General features: G+C 36.6%; 1 protein-coding gene across 1 annotated transcript in view; it reads left to right on the forward strand.

The window, feature by feature from the left end:
• The window catches only part of LOC149802771 (uncharacterized), a 308,654-nt gene that overhangs the window by 196,136 nt on the left and 90,477 nt on the right, over positions 1-22,041 (forward strand). Inside the window, exons 59-61 of the mRNA XM_089953831.1 lie at positions 10,228-10,407; positions 13,796-13,957; positions 19,169-19,330. Coding sequence (XP_089809957.1) covers positions 10,228-10,407; positions 13,796-13,957; positions 19,169-19,330 — 504 coding nt within the window. The remainder of the gene's footprint in view (positions 1-10,227; positions 10,408-13,795; positions 13,958-19,168; positions 19,331-22,041) is intronic.

The raw sequence follows: 22,041 nt of genomic DNA on the forward strand, positions 1-22,041 counted from the left end.
TCTGCCACCCAATATGGCCACCATTGCTAAATATAGAAGACCTTTTAAATAGCTTTCTCTTAAAAAGCATACAATTGAACCTCCTGGCTGGGAAGGTTTTCCTTCCAAAATGAGGGGTGTCTCCGTCCCTTCCATCACTCACTTAAATCTCCAGAATACCCAAAATTATTATTTAAAAACAGTTCTGAAACAAATTTTTACATTATTTTTCTGGCATATTGCCAGCAGTGTAGAATATTTATTCTAAAGATTTCCTGTGATCACATAACTGGATCTGACTTACACAAGCATTAGACAATACAGTAGTCCCCCTCTTGTATAGCCCCCCCCCCACCCCAACCAGTGGCCACTTGCTTCTTATGGCTAGAAGCCCTTGGCACCAATGAGTTTGTATTCAGAAGTACCCCTCAAGAACAGCCACCCCTCTTGCGCAACCAGCGGCCAGCATATTAGTATAAAAATGTAAAATGTTCCCCTCACGAGTGGCCACTTTGTTTTTCTCAGATGTATCCAGAATGAATAATGAATTCATATCATGATGTAAGAAATCAGATTATCGCTATCATTGATACATATATCCCAATGTCAAGCTTCCCTTACTGAATGAAGTGTTGACTGAAGTACATGTAACAGTAAGATTAACATTATATCATTGTCTATAAAAGCTGACGTTTACAGGAAATATGTGTGTGTGTGATTAGGATTTTTAACGTAGCTTTAACAATTTTTCAGTCATATCACTATAATGTCTGCAGTGTGGCAGATTATAGTGGTGTCTAGCACTGGTGCATCATGCCACAGACATGTAGCATGATGTCCCACCCAGTCACATTATCCTGACACCATGCCGACCAGTCCTAACACTAACCTCTTGATGCTGAGCGCCAAGCGAAGCAACTGTTAGTACCATTTTTGTAAGTCTTTGGTATGACTCGGTTTGGGATCGAACCCATGACCTCCCACTTCCGAGGCAGATCCTCTAACCACTAGGCCACCAGAGCGGTATTTTACAGGAAATAGGCTCAACAATGTTACGATAAAGTTTTGGGCTTCAAACATCTGTCGAGTTCTTCTCTTTTGATGATTTCGATCAGATGTAATTGTCAAGATCATAACAGGGTCAGCAATGGCTAAAAATAAATTTTGTGCATTAACACACACACACACACAGAAATTAACCTTGACCTTGAACAAAACATGGTACCAGACAAAGACCATTAAATCATGTGACAACACATTTATTGCTTCCTTTACAAAGAAGACATTTTGTCCACTCAGAAAAAGTTTTGTCTGCATAATTAAATAGCATACAGTTAGAAACATCTGAATAAATGATTACCAGACATTAACATGTCATCACGTAAATGGATGCATATTATTTTTGAAGAAAGTCGGTTAGCAGCTACTTGACGACATTGGGTGAGGTGGGATGGGGTGACTTGCCGAACAATTTTTGTTGAAAAGACTCGAATAAACAACATCCTAAATGATAAGGAAACAAAAATTTCAGTGGTTGGAATAAGTATAAAAAAAACATGAATACGCATTCTGCCATTCCTGTGAAGCTGCTTTCAAGAACTTCTGAAATTTGATCCAGATTGCAGTAATCTTTATTATTTTTGGTAGGCCGCCAACTCCTGGAGTCTACCCACAGGCAAGAAACATTTAATCTTTTTGATGGATTCAAGTGAGTTGTTATAATATTTCCATAATTCAATAACATTGCCACATTCCAATAACATTTCCACATTCCAGTGCAGACACTGAAAGAGCATTTTCTACCCTGAAGAAAATTCAGACTGTCTTCAGTGGAAACCATAACCATACATCATCTTATATGTAGTGAGATCAACAATGATGAGGACTGTCTTAAATATAGTCCAGAAAACCTACTGTGAAAGGCTAAAAGTTGATTTTTTTGCAAAACAAAAAGACAAATTCGCCAACTATCAACATAAGAGATGCCGAAACATCAAGCTTTCGATTGTGTGGAAAGTTATGATGTTTGTTCAGCTAAAACACAAAACTAAAACTGATTGATGTTGATCTTAGTTGATCTGTATGAGAATTTCAGCCTTTATTATTACCACTCTTCATGAACATGTAAATTATGATAGTTATGTGCCTTGTACAATTAAACATGCGTACCTTTTTAAAAATATTACATCAATTTGTAGGATCTCTTATATCATTGAAAATGAGTAACTCATGAACGCGTGATTCACTGTAAATGAAACAGCTATTACGGACTAGCTGAAATGTTATCTGGAAGAATACAGTTTGGTCAAAATAATGAATAAAGCAAAATCTGCATCTAATATGTTTGGGAATAAATAAGGATTTAAGTGATGCTATGCAGGCTTTGCACTGTGTAAGTACTGTACATTATTGTTCGGCATGGTCTCCCTGGTAAACTCAACCTGTCCATGAATTATGAAGTCTGTATTTACCTTTATTGAACTTTTTGTTGGAGAAATCAGAAAATATGCACATGCAAAATAATAACAAAATCAATCATAGTACTTTATAACAGTTTAATAATTGTCAGGTCACCGAAAGTTACTTTTTTTGCATTCCTACATCGTAGGACATGGAAAAAAATATTTTTTTGTTTACCAAGATTTGCAGCCATTACAGTAGTCAACAAAAAGACCTAAAAACTGTCAAGTTTAGACATTGGCCAGTGGATAAGCTGACCCCACCGCCATTCTTCCAGGCCTATATTTTTTCCTAAATTATTCGGCTTATACGCGAGTATATACGGTACCTGTTCACAGAGACAGGAAGACAGGAAGTGGAGGACTCCTAGGATATGGCAAAAATGGTACACAAGAGAAGGATGGATCATGAATCCAAAAAGATTGAATTGATATGGATTCAGATAGCCCCAGAAAAAATCACACCCTGTCTAATGGGCTTTATGTATAGGCATACACCCTCAGATGTTGACTGGAATGAAGATTTTGAATTTCTGATAGAGAAAGTTACAAATGAAGAGAAAGAATTTTATATATTGAGGGACATAAATAGGGACCTCCTTATTGAACAAATAAAGAAACATTGGTTGGATTTTGTTGAATCTTTTGGGAGTTTGCAATTAATGAATGAACCCCCTGGATGTAATGTCTAATTCAAAACACTTATAGACCCTATATACATGAGCCCTAAAGAAAATTCGTCAATAATTTCTGTTTAATAGGTTTAGGTTAATAATTTTTCAATTTTTCTCAAAAGAATACATAACACTGCAGAAGAAACAAATGTTCATAAATATATCACAAAAGGTCTCTTAAAATTTTCAATGATGAAAATTTCTTAAAGGATTTAGAGTAAATCACCTGGGATACTGTACAAATTTTTGATGATACTGTTGACATTTTAAGCACGTGATCTGTTTTTGAAAGTTGTTAATAAACATGCACCTTTGAAGACACAGAGAGCTAAATATGATCATCAACCTGGCTGGGTCACAAAGAAATTTTAGACAACACCACTTGAAATATGTATGTAATGAAGATGACTTCAAAATCTGGAGAAATAAAATAAGCAAAACAGATTTAACAAAGCAAAGAGAAATTACAACCAAAAAATTCTTGATGACAAAAAGCACAACCCTCCAAAATGTATGCAAAATTTTTAAGGATATTGGAGAAGTAAAGTACAAAAATAAGAGAGATATATCATCCCTAATTGGTAATGGAAGCCATGTTTATGATTCACATGACATTGAAATATTTTAAATGAATTGTTTGCGAACATGGCTTCCAAAATCATGGAACATTAGTCTCTGATCATTTAGAACTAAAACGTTTTTGTTCCACAAAATATCCCAATGTCATACTGAACTTGAAATCCTGGAAATAAGTTCATTGTTTTGAATTACTTAATAAACACATGGATGTTTCTAAATTTACAGGACTTGATATGATGGGTCCAAGACTCCTTGTGGTAGCTGCATCTACTACCTGCCTGAAACTAAATTCATAAGTTGTGTAGACAGCCACAAGGTTCTATCTTGGGGCCCTGATTATTTGTTCTGTTTATAAAAGACCTACTTGTAAAAAATATGATGTGTGCATAATAAAGTTTCTCAACCTAGATTAGTTTCTCGTTTCTAATTAATCGAGTTACCCTCTGTAAATAAAGACTTGATGATGATGATGATGATAACTATCATTATCATTATTATTATTATTATTATTATTATTATTATTCCCGTGTTGTGTCGATGCTATGGAGCGAAGCTGGAGTGTCCTCTCCAGGGCGCAAGCCTGGGCAGGGTGATATGGAGAATCAACTGTTGCCCATGCAGCTGATCCCCCCTCTCCACGCAGCTGATGGATCCAAGGGAAAGGACAAGCCGATACATCATGGCACCAGCTGCGTCGCAGGAGTTGCCGAGATGACACTGAAATCAATGCCAAGTCACCTTAGGGACTCCAACTCCGGATTTTCTGTTGGGGTTTACTCCCTTAGCCTTGCCCCTGAGAGGGTATAGTCGCAAGGCAGCGAAGGTTTGAAATCGGAGCTTACCTTCTCCTAGATGGGCGACCACCCAAGGTTAATGAGCCCCGAGGCGCCAAAAGCTCACCTGTCATCCCTTCTCTAGTCAGTTTAAACAGGTTCCACCACTCGTGAAGGCCTGGAGCTGGATTTGGTTGTCAGAGGCTCTATCAGATGCACACCATTGGGAGATTTCCAAGGGAAGTGGGTGCTTATTTCCAATAGTTTTATGATGAGTTAAACTCACTCATTGACAAAATTCCCAAGGAAGAGAACTTGATTTTGCTGGGCGACTTTAATGCTAGGGTCAATGCCGATCATGACTCTTGGCCCTCCTGTCTTGGCAAGTTTGGCATTGGGAAGATGAATGAGAATGGGCAGTGCCTTCTAGAGATGTACTTGTACCACGAACTCAGCATCACCAATTCATTCTTTCAGACAAAGCCACAACACAAAGTGTCTTGGAGGCATCCCCGGTCTAAACACTGGCACCAGCTGGACTTCATCATTACAAGACGGTCAGCCATGAAGGGTGTGCTTCTTACCCGTACCTTCCACAGTGCTGACTGCGACACCGACCACTCGCTGGTGTGCTGCAAAATGAAGCTTCAGCCAAAGAAGATCCACCACTCTAGGCAGGAGGGTCAACCATGCATTGATGTGAGCAAGACATCATATCCAGACAAGGCTGAGGAATTCACATATGCTCTTTCCAAGACGTTTGACTCAGAACCCCCCAACGGCAGTGCCAAAGAAAGATGGGATTACATCAGAGAGACTGTATACAGCACAGCCATATGGATCTTTGGTAAGAAGCAATCAAAGAACAATGACTGGTTTGAGGCTAACTCTATCACACTCATGCCAGCTATAGAAGAGCGTCGCAGTGCTCACCTGCAATGCAAGTGATCCCCCTGTCAGAAGACACTACAGGCATACAGGTCTACCAGAAGCAAAGTGCAGAGATTAGCACGGCAGTGTGCCAATGAATACTGGCTTCAGCTCTGTCAGAGTATTCAGTCAGCAGCAGATATTGGAAACATCAGAGGCATGTACGATGGCATAAAGAAAGCAATGGGTCCCACGAAGAAACTGACAGCACCACTGAAGTCTGCCAAAGGCGATACCATCCACAACAAGGGCAAGCAGATGGAGCGTTGGGTGGAATACTACTCTGAACTGTACTCCAAAGAGAACCATGTGAACAATGATGCCCTCAACGCCATTGAAAACCTCCCTCTCATGGCCGAACTGGACGAGAAACCTACTGTAGACGAACTAAAGTAGGCCTTACAGAAACTGTCCCTAGGTAAAGCCCCAGGGAAGGATGGCATCACAGCAGAACTCATCAAGTGTGGATGTAGCGTGCTTCTCACACACCTGCACGACCTCCTCTGCCAGTGCTGGGACGAGGGGGCAGTGCCTCAGGACATGAGAGATGCTAACATCATAACCCTGTACAAGAACAAGGGCAACAGAAGTGATTGCAACAACTACAGGGGCATATCACTTCTCAGCATCGTGGGTAAAGTTTTCGCACGCGTCATCCTGAACAGACTGCAAATGCTTGCTGACAGAGTTTACCCAGAGTCGCAGTGTGGGTTCCGTGCAGAGAGGTCCACAATCGACATGATCTTCTCTGTCAGGCAACTGCAGGAAGAATGCAGAGAACAACACAGACCCCTCTTCCTGGCCTTTATAGACCTCACCAAGGCATTCGATCTGGTCAGCAGAGACGGACTCTTCACAATCCTGGCGAAAATTGGTTGCCCTCCAAAGCTGCTAAGCATGATCCAGTCCTTCCACGATGACATGAAAGGCACAGTGCAGTACGATGGCTCAACATCTGACCCCTTTGACATCCGCAGTGGAGTTAAACAGGGCTGTGTCCTTGCCCCCACGCTCTTCGGCATCTTCTTCGCAGTCCCACTAAAGCACGCCTTTGGGACGTCCACAGAAGGGATTTACCTGCACACACGATCAGACGGCAGACTGTTCAACCTGGCACGACTGAAGGCAAAGAGCAAAGTGCGTGAAGTAACCATCAGGGACATGCTCTTTGCAGAGGATGCTGCTCTAGCCACCCACACAGAAGCTGAGCTTCAGCGCCTGATGGCCTGCTTTGCTGAAGCATGTGATGAGTTTGGGTTAACCATAAGCCTAAAGAAAACAAATGTGATGGTTCAGGACGCGGACCCCCCAAGCATCATCATCAACAACTACGAACTTGAGGTGGTGAGTCAGTTTTCGTACCTCAGCTCTACCATCACCAACAACCTCTCACTCGATGCTGAGCTCAACAAGCGGATTGGAAAGACATCAACAACTCTCTCCAGGTTGTCGCAGAGAGTGTGGAACAACAGCATGCTGACCATGAACACTAAGATCACCGTGTACCGTGCATGCGTGCTAAGCACTCTCATGTATGCCAGTGAAACTTGGACTCTGTATGCCTCACAAGAGAAAAGACTGAGTGCCTTTCACATGCGATGCCTCTGACGCATACTCGGGATCACCTGGAGTGATCAAGTATCAAACAACGAGGTGCTCGAGCGTGCCAAGATTCCCAGCATGATCACACTCCTCTGCCAACGCCGCATTAGATGGCTGGGCCATGTACGTCGGATGGTTGACGGACGGATCCCCAAAGACATTCTTTATTCGGAACTCGCCTCTGGCAAAAGGTCGATCGGACGGCCACATCTCCGCTTCAAGGATGTCTGTAAGCATGACATGAAAGCCCTTGATATTGATGTCAACACCTGGGAAGAGCTCGCTCTAGACAGATCAGGCTGGCGTCATGCTCTGATCACTGGTCTGAAAGCCAGAGAGGACAAGCAACGCTTGCTAGCTGATGAAAGACGATCGCAGAGGAAGAAGAAGCAGCTTCATCCAACACCTGACACAACCTTCAAGTGCAGCAAGTGCAGCAGGGACTGCCACTCCCGCATTGGACTATTTAGCCACAGCAGACGCTGCACAACCACCAACCGGGACATCTCTCATGGGCGCAGTTCCATTGTCTCTCGAGACTAACGGATGCCAACAATGATATTATTATTATTTTATTATTATTATTATTGTTATCATTATTATTATTTTTGTTATCATTATTATTATTATTATTATTAATTTTAGTATTATCATTAGTAGTATTATCATTATTAGTAGTATTATCATTATTATTATTATTATTATTACCATTATTATTATTATTATTATTATTATTATTCCTTTGATGGCATTGACATGGGTTTTCGCTAAAACATATCTTGCAATACATGGATGACCCCAAAATAGCACGTGCCATTATAACATGAATTTGGATATAACACTGTCTTGGTATGGCTCCTGCATTATCATATATTTGTATTTTGATGTATGTGAAAAATGTTTTTTTGTCATTTCGAAAGTACAGAAAGTAATGTTTAAAAGTTTATTGTCATTTTGGGGAAGAGATCACATATGCATTCTACTATAAGACAGTTATTGAATGGCTCCTAATATTTAATATATAATGTACAAGTATTTTCTCTTCCACACAAAAATATTTTTCTTTTAAAAATGTTTAAAAAAATAATGTGAAAACATTTATCCAGGGATTGTGCAGGGCTTTGCGACTGTTGCAAATAGTGATTTTTTTTCCATGTTGGAAACAAAATATACCTGTTTTTTTTTTTGTTTTGGGGACAACATTGTTGGCTGTTTAAGCTAGCATACACATTATATTATTTGGAGTGGAGAAATTCAAAGGCACCATGACCACTCCAGTGGTCTAGTGGTTAGAGCATCCACCTCAGATGCGGGAGGTCATGGGTTTGATCCCTGGCTGAGTCATACCAAAGACTTACAAAAATGGTACTAACAGCTGCTCTGCTTGGTGCTCAGCATTAAGAGGTTAGTTTTAGGACTGGTTGGCCTGGTGTCAAGATAATGTGACTGGGTGGGACATCATGCTACATGTCTGCAGATGTCCCACTGCTAGACATCACTATAAACTACCACACTGCAGACATCATAGCGATATGATTGAAAAATTGTTAAAGCTTCAAAAATCCAAATCAGACACACACACACACAAAGGCATCATCAAAGGAAGTCACAAGCTTGGATACAAAATGCACTTGAATATATGTTTTTTCATAAACAAATCCTTTATTCATATTGATAAACCTTTTTAATAGTGCATTGTTTTATCATAATCTGCTTATGCTGACATCAGGCCTGAGTAATGTACACTGTGATACACTCATTGTCATGCTAATGGACCAGAAGAAATACTAAGCAAATGAAAAACGAATTTTAGTCTCAGTCAATGTGCTAGAATTATTTGTTGTTGTTACCATAATAACAATTATGGTCATTTGTTTGGTCCTCTAAAGTAGACCTATATTATTTCAATAACACCCTTCATCAAAGCTAGCCAAGTACAATCTTCAAAAAAACAAAGCACTTTTCATCAAAGCAAGTCAGCACCAAATTTAAATAAAAGCAGTTGAACCTGATTGGATTGTTGCATTTTCCAAAGTGATTGGAACTGTGCCATGCAAGTTTCCTTTTAGCAGGAAAAACATCTATGCTTATGATCTCTATTAATGGCAGCATAACATGTAAATTAAATTTCCATTCTTTGAAAACCACAGATATCTGGTTGTCAAATTAATTGAAGATAGGGCATCTCATAAAGAAGTTTGTTAAATTGTGTATTTTGTCCACATTTTTCATTTCATTATGAATAGTCTCATCCCCTGGATTGCCTTGGCAAGATGATAGCTGTCTCCAGCTGACCAAATTCAAATCCAGTTTAAGTACATGTATATGTAGTGTGTACAGGTGACAATGAATACTTTAGTAACTTGTTTAGTGACACATGTTTGTTGACAATGGGATATAGATGAAACAATGACTACCATTTTTGATACGTGTGTTATTTGTGTATTTAACATAATGTGACTCGTACATGAATTTTATAATGTGATTTGTTCTCAGATTCATTGATTTTTTATATACATGTACTCAGTGCATTAAGGAATTTACTACACAACTATAAGTTTTCATGATACAAGTGTATCTCAGACTACTTTTGTCTTGATTTAATCAAAAGCATGTATTTTTGCACCTGTTTTTATTACCCCACCCCAATCCCCAGCCATTTTTGGGGTAAATGCATAATTTTCTTGAGCTGACTGATGGAAATACAACATGGTTCAGTACTTAGTTTGGTTGGGTTATAGAATCCATACCATTATGTTATATCAGGATCTCGTTGTATTTAATTGGTTCTGAATGGAAATGATACACATCTGAAAACCAACATATCTTTACTTTTGTGAAGGAGTTCTGAAAACCACACCAGATTCATGGGAGTGGGGTGGGTGTGCTTGAGTCAAAGGTCACTGCTTTCATGTGATACTTATTTGAGCTTATGAACACTGTCACTTGTACATGTATAGGTGAATTGTGACCTGACTTTTTGTGTTATGCTGCATTCCAATGAACAAGTTGATAGGTAATACTCTGACATTGATTGTGAAGATCAAATATCTTAACTTAGGGTTTTAACGGGTCCAGCTTGTAGCATCATAACACAAACAAGGATGAATGACCAGTATGCTAGTGATAAAATGGAGACATTTAGAGGGACACGTACATGTTCATACATACACACTTAAACTATTAGATTCTGGCAAACCATAATGATAAATTTATACTCTGTCATTTCAGTCCTTTGTGGTGCAGGAACATACTTCACCTACTACACATCAGAGAACATTAGTGGTTACTGTGAAAACTGCCCACTTGGCCAATACCAGAACCAGTCTGGCCAAAGTACTTGTTTCTCCTGCAGTGTACCCGGTTCCACCACCCAGACTACTGGTTCTACATCAGCCGCAGATTGTCATGGTGAGCAATCACACATAAGAACAAAAATTTTAAATATGTAATCCCTTCTTATAATACAGTTTACAGGTGCTGTAGAATTTAAGTGCATTACATGCAATAACCATGTTACAATGGTTTATATTATCACTGGATATGTTTAATTGTAAATGTGTGATTATGTCACAGTTTGTTAAGATATGCACATAGTAAAGTTATGATACAGTTTGAGTTACTAAATTAGATTTATTCAGCTATTAGTACCTACAAGGGAAATTAAAAGGACAAAATAATATCTAATGCTTTTATGGAATGTATATGTATGTACCATACATGCATTGAATGTGCATCTGCAGTATACAGCAAAACCACATATTCTGTATGTCCTGCAGTTGACAATCTAAATTCAGATACAAATTTAATAGCTCTTTATAGACACTATAATGATTGATTCAGTATGGACACTATAGTCATTGATTCATTATAGACACTATGACTGATTCAGTATAGACACTATGACTGATCGATTCAGTATAGACACTATAATGATTGATTCAGTATAGACACTACAATGACTGATTCAGTATGGACACTATAGTCATTGATTCAGTATAGACACTATGACTGATTCAGTATAGACACTATGACTGATCGATTCAGTATAGACACTATAATGATTGATTCAGTATAGACACTATAATGATTGATTCAGTATAGACTATAATGATTGATTCAGTATAGACACTATAATGATTGATTCAGTATAGACACTATTGTGATTGATTCAGTATAGACACTATAATGATTGATTCAGTATAGACACTATAATGAATGATTCAGTATAGACACTATAATGATTGATTCAGTATGGACACTATAACGATTGATTCAGTATAGACACTAATGATTGATTCAGTATAGACACTATGACTGATTCAGTATAGACACTATGACTGATCGGTTCAGTATAGACACTATAATGATTGATTCAGTATGGACACTATAACGATTGATTCAGTATAGACACTAATGATTGATTCAGTATAGACACTATAATGATTGATTCAGTATAGACACTATAATGATTGATTCAGTATAGACACTATAATGAATGATTCAGTATAGACACTATAATGATCGATTCAGTATAGAACTATAATGATTGATTCAATATAGACAATATAGTGATTGATTCAGTATAGACACTATAATGATTGATTCAGTATAGACACTATAGTGATTGATTCAGTATAGACACTATAATGATTGATTCAGTATAGACACTATAGTGATTGATTCGGTATAGACACTATAATGATCGATTCAGTATAGAGACTATAGTGATTGATTCTGTCTAGACACTAAGGATCGATTCAGTATAGACACAATATTGATTGATTCTGTCTAGACCCTATAATGATCGATTAAGTATAGACATTATAATGATCAATTCTGTCTAGACCCTATAATGATCGATTCTGTATAGACACTATAATGATCGATTCTGTATAGACACTATAATGATCAGTGATTCATTATAGACACTATACTGACTGATTCAGTCTGACACTATAATGACTGATTCAGTATAGACACTATAATGACTGATTCAGTAAACAAGAAGCTAGATGTGGCCAGCAAGTCAAGCTTTCAAAGCTAAGACAGTAGTTAGATTAAGATATTGTACATTCTGAAACTATTTCAGATCTGAAGAGGATCGGACAAAAGTTTATAGCAATTAATACTCTTTAACACTGAAGTTAATACAAGGTATGAAACAATATACATACAAATGATCAATAATAATTTCCCATGCTTGGAGCATACGTATCTGAAAGAGTTCAAAATTTTGGACAATATCACACTGCTGTCATCAGCGACTAATGTTGATCACACAAATGGATGCCAAAGTGATCAATATGGGCAAAACACACTGTAATTCTCAGAAGAATCAGCTAGACTTATCTCTAAAGGTCATCCATGTGACTAGTGAACCCTTGCCTGTGAGTTTTATATATAGGTAGTTGTTATATGGAACTGACCAATCACAGGTTTGACTGTACAGTATATACTAAGTATATAAATAGGTTGTTATCAATATGGATTTTCTTTTTGCAAATCAAAAGAATAAATGATCAATGAAAGAGACACTTTTATTCCATTAACTCTTTACCTTCTGCAAGTACTTGCTGCCCTGGCTACTAAGCCTGATAAGCAGCCTGCCTTCTAGCAGCTGTTTGTAGGCTGAACCCCAGAGCATCATAATAGCTGCCTGAGTGAGAGCTTCTCAAGTTATTTACATTTTCTGTATCAATTTTGTCCCATGCAAACTATGTAAGTTAAGGAAAAATAAAATTTTAAACACTTACCAATGTTTTGTGCCACTTATTTCCACCAATAAGTACATATAATCTACAGGAATCAATGTTTATATATACATATTTATAATAAAAAAATATATCACAATATATCTGTGTTTAAAATGTATATTAGATTACTTTTCTCACCACTATTTTGCACACCAATGTGTCCACTATTGTATTGCAGATTTGGTAATTTTTTATGATACTGGCTGAAGCACGTAATAAGAAATCTATCTCCCTTGCATTTTCTTATAAAATAAATGCTGGCCCTGAAACTGCTGTAAAGTTGTCCACATTTACCTGTCTCACGTGTTCCGACTAGATTTGATTGTCTCGTGTTTCATCCTCGGATTCAGATAAATCTGAAATGTCAGGTGTCGAAAAAGGACATATACTAATGTCCAATCCTTCATCTTGAATCTGGTTAAAATCAGTATCATCACTTTCAAATCCTTCAAAACTTCCATCAGAATCATCGTCAGAATACATGAATGTTGACATTTTGTTTTACTGTCACCATTGACCTCGTTTTCAGTAGAATTTCCTGCTTATATGCTGTAAAACTACTAATAGAATACATTCATCATTTTATGTAAGGACTATTTCCATTGGCTAAATATTATAAAAGAGAACGGATGTTTGTAATTTCATCCAGTACAAAGCTTTAATATGAAACGTGTATATGCGTATCTGGGGTTTCCCAACCCATGGCCGGAAACGCATGTATGAGCCAGCAGGGACAGAGAGAGTATTATTAGCAGCTTGTATATGCGTCTCTCAGGTTAAAAGGCTATTTTTATGGTCACATATATGCGTTAGCAGAAGGTAAAGAGTTAATGAAACATAATGAGCTACATTATTCCAGCTTGCTGAAACAACACCTGTAAGTTCATAAGGCAGCAAAGTAATTAATAGGCTTTGTTGATTGTCTTGCTAGTTGGTTTAAAAATGTTGTATGGATAAAAAGAAGTCCACCATGTGAAATCTGGCAAACTGATCACTCTTTTTTGTTTACATTATGTTAACAGTACTCTTGGCTTTTTTTGCAGCATTATGCAGTGCTGGCTACTACTTCGACATCTCATTGAACAGATGCAATCCTTGCCCCATAGGGCGATACCAGGACAAGACTGGGCAGTTCTACTGTGAATGGTGCCCAGTGGGCTACACAACTCATGGAACCAACTCCACATCTCTGACTGAATGCTATGGTTAGTATTCTTTTGGGTATTCAGTTTATAAGGATATAATATCAGTATTTAATACAGAATATAGATGAAAGTCTAGCATCTATTTCTCCTGTCTTTATATTTATATTGCAATACACAGGAAATTTTTTTTTTAAAAATACCTCAAATCTGATATTTATGACATTAGATGCTGAACTATTTTTTCTGTATGGCCATCTTGATTTGGTTTCTGTCCATCTCCATATATCTGTATTCAAATGTCATGGGCTAATTTGTTAGCTGGATTGGGCTGAAATTACATGACAGAGAACAACTCATACCAGATAATGTTCACTAGACTAATATAGGTTAAAAAATACTTTTCCCCAGATTTTAATAATGCCCCAAGAGCTAGTGCCTTGAAATTTGTGGTAAACATTCTGGCCAGATATTTTTTTAATTTGGCACAGGAATACAAGGTGCAATAAAAACAAAAATTAAGATTCATTTTATAGTCTGTGTAACATGAAAATCTCTTGCTGTATATGAATGATTTTACAGATGTTCTAGGTTTAAAATGGGCCTAACATTTTAACAACTCTAATAAATTCCAAGGGAGTTGGGCATTTATTGGTGTAAATTTGAATTCTAGGTCCATTTTAAAGACATCTGATTCCTATGACCAAACTTACAGCATGAAGAAGAAAACCATAGTGTCGTGTGAGAGCAGCCATTTGCAATAACACGGGTCAACCTGGAGTTTTGAAATTTAGTTTTGCAGGGCTTTGCTGACAGTATATTGCTTCCACAATCACACTCTTCAAAAGTAAATCGCACTTTAACACTATTAAATTACAAAGAAATGTTGCTGCTTATCACAAACTTTATTTAAGTTGACTTCAACATTCTCTTTCAATGCAGAGATGTGTAATAATATCTGTTCCTCAGCATGTCTCGTTGATATACTTGACTTCAGAACTTTTGGGTAGTTCTACTTTGTGTTCTTTACCTGTGCAAATTAGCTAAATGGCACCACACATCACCCTGGCTATTGTCATCCAATTAAGTAATGTCTGAGTTGTGGTTGTTTATTTCTGACTGCCTGAACTTTTAATTGCCTCGTACCAGCTGTATGACCTGTTGACAGTTGTAGCTCAGCCTTGATCTGGACTGTTCATACACATACTATAGATTACATGCCTGTATCACAGTGGTCAAGAGATACAGAGTTTTATTTGTTGTTAGAAAAAAACTCTGGGCAAGATTTCTGAAAATTGGTTTTTGTAACATTACTCTGTCCATGGATTTGTGTGGCCAGAATCAAATTTATTGTGCAACTCTTGTGTTATGGTAGATATGCCAATACCTCCTGTTGCTGCTGCTATGTGGCACCAGGTGTTAAACTTTGCTTCAGTACACAACATCGACTCAACAAAGTCATTCTTCCACCAAAGTTCAAGATAGAGACAGTGAGATCTATCCAACTTCCAATCCCAAGGGTCAATTATGCAATCATTCTCAATCTCATAGATGTCTACACTGATGTCAGCTCTATTAACCCAGCATTTTGAAAGTTTCTTTGGTTCACTTACTGCAGCAAAGTTTACTGATTTCACATCCTTTCCTTTGATCTTAATATTGCCCCTGTGTCTTTGTGAAATTTATGGATTGTGTCACCCTGTTCCATTCAACATCCTCTATGGCAGTGGTGGAATATCTGGATGATCTCAAAAAAAAACATGGTAAATGTTATTCTCTTCAAGGGCAGAAATGGTTTTCTGTCACTCTTGATCATCTCAGTTTTCTAGTGACCTGGGAAAAATCTGACCATCACCCATCACAGTGTTTTCTTGACCTGGTTATTGAGTTTATAACCAGTCTCATTTTTTTGTATGTCCATTTCCAGAATGTGGAGTTAGTGATATCATTCTTGCAACTCCTCCCATCTAGATATGAAACCAAATAAAAATGCCTTTCTTCTCTTGAAGGACTTACTCAGAAGTCATTCCAGATTATGTTCAACAACTCTGTAATGGATGACTTGCCTTCTCAGAAAAGGGGGGCACATAATTGCCCTACCCTGTGGGTGCTGGTTTGGCAGTTTCTTCATTGGTGATAACAACTTCAGCTGAACATATAAATTCCTGGAAGACTCAATGTCCTAGTCAATGGTCTGTCAGGACTGGGTCAGATTATTCTTTCAGCATGCTCCCTTCATCTCTCGGTTTTCGTTCTGATTTGTGTGCTTGGGGGTGTAAGATGATTGACCATTTTGCAACAAGGTAGAACTATTAGCTGCCCACCTTTATCTCAACAGTCTTGGACCCAGAAGCTTGGGCCATAGATGTACTGCCAATCAGTTGTGATGAGATTATGAGTCTTTGCTTACCCCCACTCCCCATGATCTTGGTACCAAATTTAATACAGAAAATAAGGTTTCAGAATTGCAAGATAGTTTTGGTTGCCCCTCTCACATGGGAGAAGTCCTGGATCAACGATCTACTTAGTCTAGCAATACACCTACCCAGGAAGATTATGGCCAAGCTAAATCTTAAACAACCAAAGTTGCAAGGATCTTATCAGGACAGCCTTGCAAAAGAAAGAATTCAGAACTTAGATTGTTGACAGAATCTTGAGAGCAGAAAGACCCTCTATTCTGAATGCCTTTGAGGGTTAGTGGTGTTTTTAACAGAGCTGTTGTTGAGTCAGTAGCATCATCCCTTTGAATACCTTGATTACTCAACTAGCGAACACTTTTTTTTCTCAGATCTTGTGAGGAGAAAAAGTTTGTACCAATTACAGTGTGACCCCGCTATAGCACACTCCATTATAATGTGAATTTGGCTATAACGCGGCCATGGTGTGTCTCCTGAAATTTCATATACATGTATTTTTCTTGTGCACAAAAGAAAAATCTTAAAAAGTACAATTTTTTAAAAAAAAGTTATCATTTTGGGGAAGAGATCACGTATGAATACTACAAGACGATTGTGACTTGGCTACTGAAATTTTATATGTATTTTTCTCGCACAGACAAAAGTATTTTTCTCCTACAAGAAAAAGTTTTTTTTCTTCTTCTTAAAAGTAAGAAGAAGGAAAAACGCATAAAATATTTATTCTGGGATCGCATAGATCTTCACCAATGTTGCAAACTTGGATTGTTTTTCCTTATTGGCTGCAAAACATACCATGTGCCTTTTTTATTTGATGGCGACATTGTTGGCTGTGTAAACTTTTATAAATAACCATTGGTTTGGAGTGCAGAAATTCAGAGGCCCCATGAAAGAAAGCTGCAAACTGGAAATAAAATGCACTGAAATGTATCTATTGTTACATAAACAAATTCTTTGTCCATACTGACAAACCATCTAAACAGTGCATTGTTATATCATAATCCGCTTATCCTGACACTTAGCATGAGTTCTTTATGTTGTGAAATACCCGCTTTTTTGTTGTTGACATTTCTGGTAATGGAGATCAACTGGACGAGGCATTGTTTCATAATCTATCTTTCATCGGATTTTCGGCCGCTCGCTAGTAATTAATATATTTACAAAGACTGACATTTGTTTGTGGATGGTAAGTTAAATTCCTCTTCATTTCACGCAGAATTAAAGCCTTCAGAATGCTCACATTTTCTGTAATAATCCCTGTCATCAGAACACCTGCGTCTCTATCGTCCCTTGACTCTTTGTTAATTTTCAGACACATGCATGGAAGGCAGCATCACGCTGCTACCACAGATGTATAAAAAAAATATAAAAAAATTATATAAAAAATTACTTATTGGTTTATTGAGTAGGCATGGAGGGACAGTAACCAGCATAGTCTAAATGACAGCCAATTCCTTTTTAAAATGTACCCATATAAAATAGTTTGCTGAAATTTCAAAGGAAACAGATTACCTTTGAAGCACTGACTGTTATGAAAACGTACTCAACAAATGGAAAAAATACCAGTCTCAATCATGCAATACAATTATTTGATGTTGCCGCCACAATAAGAAATGGGCATTCGTTTGGTTCTCCAAAGCTCTCCTTTAGCGGTGACTTCAATAGCACATGCAACCTTCATCAAAGAAAGCCGACTACAGTCTTTCAATAACAGCAAAGAACTTTTCTTCAAAGGAAGTGAGTACCAAACTTAAATAAAAGTGATGGAATCTGACGATATTTTTGCATTGTCCAACGTGACTGGAACACGTTAACTGTGCTATGAAAGTTTCCTTTTTGTAGGGAAAAAGTTTATGCCAACGGCAGCTTAAAACGCAAACTAACTTTTACCGACTTGGAACGTACTTTAAAGTAAATGTGCTTCGTCATTCGTTGCGTGATTGTGCTATGTTTTTTCACTGAATTCAGACCAATATGACCTGTTACAAATATAATTAATATTTTAATGCTGTGTGTGCATATTTTTGATGGAATCACTTGTATTGTGGATTCAATGTATATGATGAGGTTCGTAGGCGAGTACATGGTGTTGATACTCTATTCATGCTATACATTAGACATTTATATATAAACATGATTCACGTATATGTACCAATTCGTGGTTCTCTAAATAAAGTAAACTATTATATTATGTCTTCTCTGTTTTCAGTACAGGTGTATTTCTCATTTAATATGCATCAATTCAAGATGGTAACTGTGCCGATGAAGCATGTATTTTACTGCCCGCATTTATTACCCACACCCCCCACACAACTGGGGGGAGGCATTTTCTTCAGCTAACTCACTTGGTTGCATATAATACGGTTCAGTATTAAACGCGGTCGGGTTTTACGGTTCCCAACTGCCGTGTTATAGCGGGGTCACACTGTACCATCAAAGGTTACTGCTTCTTGATATCTGACATATTAAAGCAGATGAGATATTGCTCATTCAGACCTCCTAGCCAACTTTGAGTAGAATCAACGATAATCATTTACTCATTGCAAAAAATGGAGTCTGTCCTGGGTCCTAATGTGGGTTAACTTGGAGAGGTTTGAGCCATTAGTCAGGACCTTGCTTAATATTTTATCATACAAAACCTGTTTCTTAAAATTGTAACTTCAGCTTGCATTTGAAATATAAATATTATAAACCCAACTGACTACATTAAAAAGTATATTATAAATTTGTTAAATGATACAAACATTCATAACAAATGATTTTTTAATTCTTATTATTGTATAATGGTTGAATTGTTTGCTTCATGTATAGTTTAATTATTGATCTAATAATAATTGGAATTTCACATTTCTCTTTCCAGGGACATGTAATAGTGGACAGGAACTTAATGCAAATGGCTCGTGTGTGCCATGTGAGATTGGTTACTATAAAAATGATACAGAGAGCAGTACATGTCAGCCATGTCCACCTGGGTATATCACTAATTCAACAGGAACTATTTCTATTTCCGGCTGTAATATAGGTAAAGCTTGTAAAACATGCATATGTGTATGTGTGTGTGTGTGTGTGTGTGTGTATATATATATATATATATATATATATACACACACATACAAGTTTGCCTGTCATCTTCAGATTTAAGGTCACCTTGCATATCATGTCCACATAAAAGGAAAACAAGGTCTTTTAAAGTATTGCTTATCTCCCAGTACTGTCTTGTATAGTTTTGGTGATCAAATGTGTCGTAAGTAGTAATTCCTACAGTATTAAAAATATTAATCAATTATGATTGAATTACTAAGGAGCTCAATCAGCATAAAGCAAATAACATCACTTTGATTCTTTCCAAAGTAGGTTCTGCTTCTGTGCTTACAGTTACTGAGATTGATTAGAGTCCATACTGTGTACATTACTGTGTATCATCAAAAGTAATTTGGGTTGCATTAAATATATTAATTGATCATGATCTCAGAAAAACAAATTACTAGTTTTAGTTTTAGAAAAGTATTTCATTATTCTAATAGAGGAAAATCTAAGAAAAATATTTTGTCAAATGATGAGTAATTCCTTGTAATTGCTAATAATTGCAAAGTAATGCTAAATTAAAGAAAAGAAAATAATTGCAAGTAAATGACCACAAATAAATGATGACAGGTAAATGACAGGTAAATATTTACAGTAAATATTATGATCAATAAATGATTGATTAATTATATGGAGTAAGATGATAAGATCATCTCATCTGACGTATTAAATCATGGGGCAAAACTGTCCAGCAACAATACGGTATTGATTAATTATATGGAGTAAGTAGATAAGATCTTCTAATCTGATGTATTAAATCATGGGGCAAAACTGTCCAGCAACAATATGGTATTGATTAATTATATGGAGTAAGTAGATAAGATCATCTCATCTGACATATTAAATCATGGGGCAAAACTGTCCAGCAACAATATGGTATTGATTAATTTTATGAAGTAGATAAGATCATCTCATCTGACATATTAAATCATGGGGCAAACCTGTCCAGCAACAATACGGTATAAATCCTGCCTAAAGTCTATATTTTTGTTGTGTATGACTGCAGCTTGTAAATTCAGTATTATGGCCAATTCATCCTGGAATGCAGCATTTTTAAGATATTTAAAGTTCAGAATTACTACATCATGCATATTTCGCACAATGTCAGTCTATGCTGGAAATATGCTTAGGAAAGTGTTTATGCTGGAACATATTGCAGCATAGATGCAGTGTTTGACCAACATAATTACTGCATTTTCAATGCATTCTTTATTTCTGCCTTCAATATACCATGCTGACAGTTATTATTTGTATTGTAATACTGACAGTTATTACTTGTATTGTAAGCCTGACAGTTATTATTTGTATTGTAATACTGACAGTTATTACTTGTATTGTAAGCCTGACAGTTATTATTTGTATTGTAATACTGACAGTTATTACTTGTATTGTAAGCCTGACAGTTATTATTTGTATTGTAATACTGACAGTTATTACTTGTATTGTAAGCCTGACAGTTATTATTTGTATTGTAATACTGACAGTTATTACTTGTATTGTAAGCCTGACAGTTATTATTTGTATTGTAATTCTTTACACATGAATTTCAGAGTAGTTAATTTTCTAATATCTGTTTTATTCCTTCAAGTAAACTTTAATTTTATCATGTCATTTGTTTTATTGAATTTGCATATATTTCTTCAAAGTAGTCATGTTTTTATCATGTCATTTGTTTTATTGAATTTGCATATATTTCTTCAAAGTAGTCATGTAAGTCAAAACCAATAATCAATTTGTAAAACTTGGCAAAATGGCAAGTGAAAAAGAATTTCCAAGTAATTTCTTCTTCTGTTTATTTTTCAAGCATAATATATAAGTAATTCATGTGCAGAACTTAAATAATTTGATTACTTAGTGTTAGGTATTAGTAATTTCTTTTACTGAATTAAGGAATATCTTTGAAAGCAAGTAATACAAAATAAAAGTGAGTAGTTAGCAAGTAAAAACTAGTAATCGGGTAGTAAAAAACTTTTATTTAAATTGAGTGAAAAGTAATTTAACTAAGTGCTTTTTTTATTAGTGTAATTGGATACCTAAAGAGTTTAAGTGGCACAAAAACTGGCTTGATTAGTTTGACCTTGGTATTTAAAGTTGTTTGTATCCCAGTGCTAAAACCCCAGAATCTAAGCAACCAAGTTATCAAATAAAATTCAATAATGGATGGAAATTTAAGTGGTTGAAGTCAAGTTCAAATGACATGAATATGCATTCATCCCTTTCTGTAAAGCTGACTTTAAAATTTATTGTGGTGGCAGGATTCACTTCACATCTTATGCAAAATTCCCATCCCATGAAAGCATATTAAATGTGACTAGAAATATTTCATCACTGAAATCCATGTGCATGGAATTCACATCAAATGTGGGTAAAGATATATATGTTGAGACACTGTTTGCCAACTTTATAGCTGAACATAATATTCGTTTATGGTAGCAGATCATTCTTCAGATATAGTTGAAATAATGTTCCCTGACTCAGAAATTGTACGAAAGTTCTCGTGCAAAACAGATTGAGAACTATTCACACAGTGGCTGAAGCTTTAGGTCCTCATTGGAATAAGAAAGTTGAAGACATATGATGCAATACAAATATAACCCCCCTGTTTTTAAGTCAAAACACCTAACCAAATTATGCAAATCTCCTATTTTG

The sequence above is a fragment of the Sinohyriopsis cumingii genome, chromosome 3 (assembly GCF_028554795.1).
Source record: "Sinohyriopsis cumingii isolate HCF-2022 chromosome 3, ASM2855479v2, whole genome shotgun sequence".
Lineage (NCBI taxonomy): Eukaryota > Metazoa > Mollusca > Bivalvia > Unionida > Unionidae > Sinohyriopsis > Sinohyriopsis cumingii.